The sequence below is a fragment of the Brassica oleracea genome, chromosome C1 (assembly GCF_000695525.1).
Source record: "Brassica oleracea var. oleracea cultivar TO1000 chromosome C1, BOL, whole genome shotgun sequence".
Classification (NCBI taxonomy): Eukaryota; Viridiplantae; Streptophyta; class Magnoliopsida; order Brassicales; family Brassicaceae; genus Brassica; species Brassica oleracea.
Genome location: NC_027748.1, coordinates 10,187,864 through 10,191,286, shown reverse-complemented (window position 1 = coordinate 10,191,286; position 3,423 = coordinate 10,187,864). Strand labels below are relative to the sequence as shown.

Genomic DNA, 3,423 nt, shown 5'->3' with positions numbered 1-3,423 from the left:
TGTAAAATTAATAGTGTTTATCACAAAGTAATATATTTATTATTAAAATTCTAAAATATAAATCATTTTAAAACAAAGGAAATATCAAAAAGCCTACTTAATTTAAGATTGGTGCACAAAATGTTTATATTTATAGCAGTTTAAACTTAGTAAAATATTTTTACTTTAGACTTTTTCTTTGTTCCTTCATTTCCGTCGCCGAGAAAATTTACAAACTCTTTTCTCTTCTATCCAATGAGAAAATCAATTAAAATTCTTCCGAGTTCCTATATAAATTTGCCAATATTAACACTTCATTATAAAAGTAAACCTTTACTTAAAAGTAATAAACATTCAATAACAATGAAATTTTCATATTCCCTATCCAAGCGATCTTTTCCTCCTATTTTAGCTATACAATTCCTCATCATACATAGTGTTTCGTCATTAAACCTTACCAATGAATATCTCAACCACAAATGCATTCTTAATCAAGGGAAATATAACTCTGGAAGTCAGTACGAGGACAACCTCAACAGGATCTTCCGTGAAATTCGTACAGGTCTTTATGCTATTACCGGTTTCTCACACATAAGTGTTGGAAAAACGACAACCGATTTTGTTGTCGTCACTTCCCAGTGTCGTGGTGACACTTATGAGTCTAATTGCCGTACATGCATTGACACAGCAATTGCAGGGGTAAATGAGTTGTCATATATTTAAATACGAAGAACACATCATTTTCAGTGATGTAAAATCTTATATTTGAGCCAAAACAGAAATGTGTACATGAAACAAAAACCAGATTACAGTTATTTGAAAAAATATCAGGTGACAAATTTTGACATTTGTTAAAGATAGCGATGAGACAATTACAAAATATCCATCTATCCTGAAGTTCTGATCTGTATAATATAATTTTCGTTCAGATCCGGACACCTTAATTTAAAATCTGGATATCTGGATTCTGTAAGTATGTTTAATATATATATTATTAATATTTTTTTTTAAATAACATAAATACTATAGATAAAATTTATTTTTAAATTATTTTGTAGTATTACTTTTACTTTTTAAAATATTATATTTTTATTTTGGAATATTTCTTTTTATTTTATATTATGCTATAAAAATTTAGTTTAATATTATTATAAATGATTTATCATTATTTTTATGGATGTGTGTCCAAATTTAGATTGATATCTATTATCTAAATATCACAAAATCACGGATTCGAATATGGATAGCCAAACATGATTTTGATGGATCTGGAAATCCTGAAATTTCATATATCCAAATTTTTCTTCACCCTAGTTATATAGATATTAAAATTTATCATAAATTGTGTAGAAATCAAATTATATCGAAGATGTTTTTATTAAGTGCAACTATGTTACTAAAGGTTTGTTTATACAGTGGTTTCTGTAAATCCTTAATTTTTAACATTCTCCAAATCATCAAAACAATCATTTCCTATACAAATAATTAGGAGAAGAAATCTTTCACTGAAATATTAAATCATCATTTAAAATTATATAAAACATATATGGTTCTATATTGCAGTTTCGTAAGAGATGTCCAAGTAACAAAGGAGGAATAATATGGTACAATCAATGTCTTCTCTATATTAGTACGATCAACGAAAAAATTCCAATCAAGACTAATTACAAGAATATTTTTTCTATGCACAACCCAAATAACGTGAGAGGGGACGCAAAACTGTTCGCCAGGAGGGCGATGGATTTTTTGTCTGAGCTAATACTTAAAGTCGAGAAAACCACCAAGTATAGACTCATATTTTACGCTGCGGGGGAAAAGAAGCTCGGTAAAAATAAATTATATGCAATGGTGCAATGTTTAGATCTAAGAATAGATTGTAAAAGATGTTTGGCATGGAGTATCACAAAGCTTTTCAAGAACGATGACATTAAACAAGGAGCGAGAGTTTTGGGTACAGACTGTAATGTAAGGTATGAGCTATACCCTTTTCTTAGGAGCTAAGCATTTTTAAGTTATGTTTACATTTTTTTCTGCTGAAAATGTAATATCCATATATAACAATAAAAGATAGTTTACAAAAACAGATAAAAAACTGTTTAGAAGTTTAAAATTGAATTTTAACAATGATTTTCAACTGACTTGGAATTCTTGAGCCTATAACCCAACTGACTTGTTTTCATTCTCTTTATCTGAAAGCTTTGCTTTAATGACTTCATTCAATTGCTGGTATGATTATGAATGATGTTTGGTAACTCACTTACTGAGTGACGAGGCTGCTTGTTCAAACTGCCATTACGTTCTCTCAAGATTAAATATTTGGTTGATTGAAAAGTGAGTTTGACAAGCACCAAGTTATGATATCTTTTAACCTCGTACGGTCGTACCTTTTATTGTGCATTACATGATCTACCAATCCAAGTTTATCTTCTCTCAGCAGCTCAGAACAGAACATGTCCTATAATTACGTGAATTCAGTTCTGTTGAAAACTCCAAACCAGTCGAAAATTAAAATCTGTACCTACAAGTATGTTGAACCACATGACTAGGAATATTGACGTAATAAAAGTTTCTATCTCTTTGGAGCGACTAGTTTAAAGATAAGGTTCCCTAACCCTTGTCTCACCGCCTGTCGGCCTCACACCGTGCCGACGAGAACTCTCTCCCCTACCCCGGTCTTCCTGTCTCTGCTCATGTCACCATGTTACCGAAAAAGAAGAAGTATCGCTCGCCGTTCATGGTTTCGTCCAAGCTTGCCAAGTTCGTCGGGACCCCTCGTCTCTCTTATGTAGTTAAATCGAAAGGAAAACCCCTCTCTACCGCGGGTCGCTCAGTGGCCGATGCCGTAGTTACCGGATTTGTTGGTTCTTCGGATTTATCCTTTCACCTTGTAAATCCAGTCAATTTGTTGATTGGATCTGATATCTCTGTGGCCCAAGCTGCCAGTGTTAGTTTGGGTACTCTACCAGTTGGATCTACGAATTCAAAGGGTGAAGGCTCTGCTCTTGGCGTATCGGTAGGGTCCGCCATGGAAAAAAACAGCTCTCTGGCCTTCAAGGCGAGGGCTTTGTCACAATCGCCGACTAAGGGTTCCATGCTAGGAGACCCGCTGTCTCCTCGTCTCTCCGGGAAGGAAGTTTTGCAAACCGCTGAAGGGAAGTTCTCACCTTTGGTTGGGGCTGCAGCTAATTCAGATGTACCGACGGAGTCCGGAATGGCTCCAGTGGTTCCTGCATCCCTAGGTTCTCCGGTCAAAAACTATGCTTCTCTATTCAAGAGTAAAGCGAATCTTCGTGAGATCCATCAGAGCATGTTTCTGGTGTTCCGTTTGTTCTTATCCCAGACGATAATATAGCTGCTGCTAAGGAGGAGTTCAAAGACTACATATATGCTCGCTTTCATAGTGACGTTCCTCCGATGGGTATGATTATTGGTGTTCTGAACGCC

At 34.5% G+C, this 3,423-nt stretch overlaps 1 protein-coding gene across 1 annotated transcript; it reads left to right on the top strand.

Annotated features, from left to right (window-relative positions):
• The first annotated feature begins 316 nt into the window (after positions 1 to 316).
• On the top strand, positions 317 to 2,044 carry LOC106297369 (putative cysteine-rich repeat secretory protein 37). Its single transcript, XM_013733623.1, has 2 exons — positions 317 to 678; positions 1,543 to 2,044. The coding sequence occupies exons 1-2, from the start codon at positions 343 to 345 to the stop codon at positions 1,978 to 1,980; spliced, it is 774 nt and encodes a 257-aa protein (XP_013589077.1). The 5' UTR covers positions 317 to 342; the 3' UTR covers positions 1,981 to 2,044.
• Positions 2,045 to 3,423: the final 1,379 nt, after the last annotated feature.

Bases quoted from the DNA above. Each gene is read 5' to 3' on its own strand.
- LOC106297369 (XM_013733623.1), top strand. From the start codon at position 343: ATGAAATTTTCATATTCCCTATCCAAGCGATCTTTTCCTCCTATTTTA. The intron at 679-1,542 runs GTAAATGAGTTG...TCTATATTGCAG, and splicing joins TTGACACAGCAATTGCAGGG to TTTCGTAAGAGATGTCCAAG.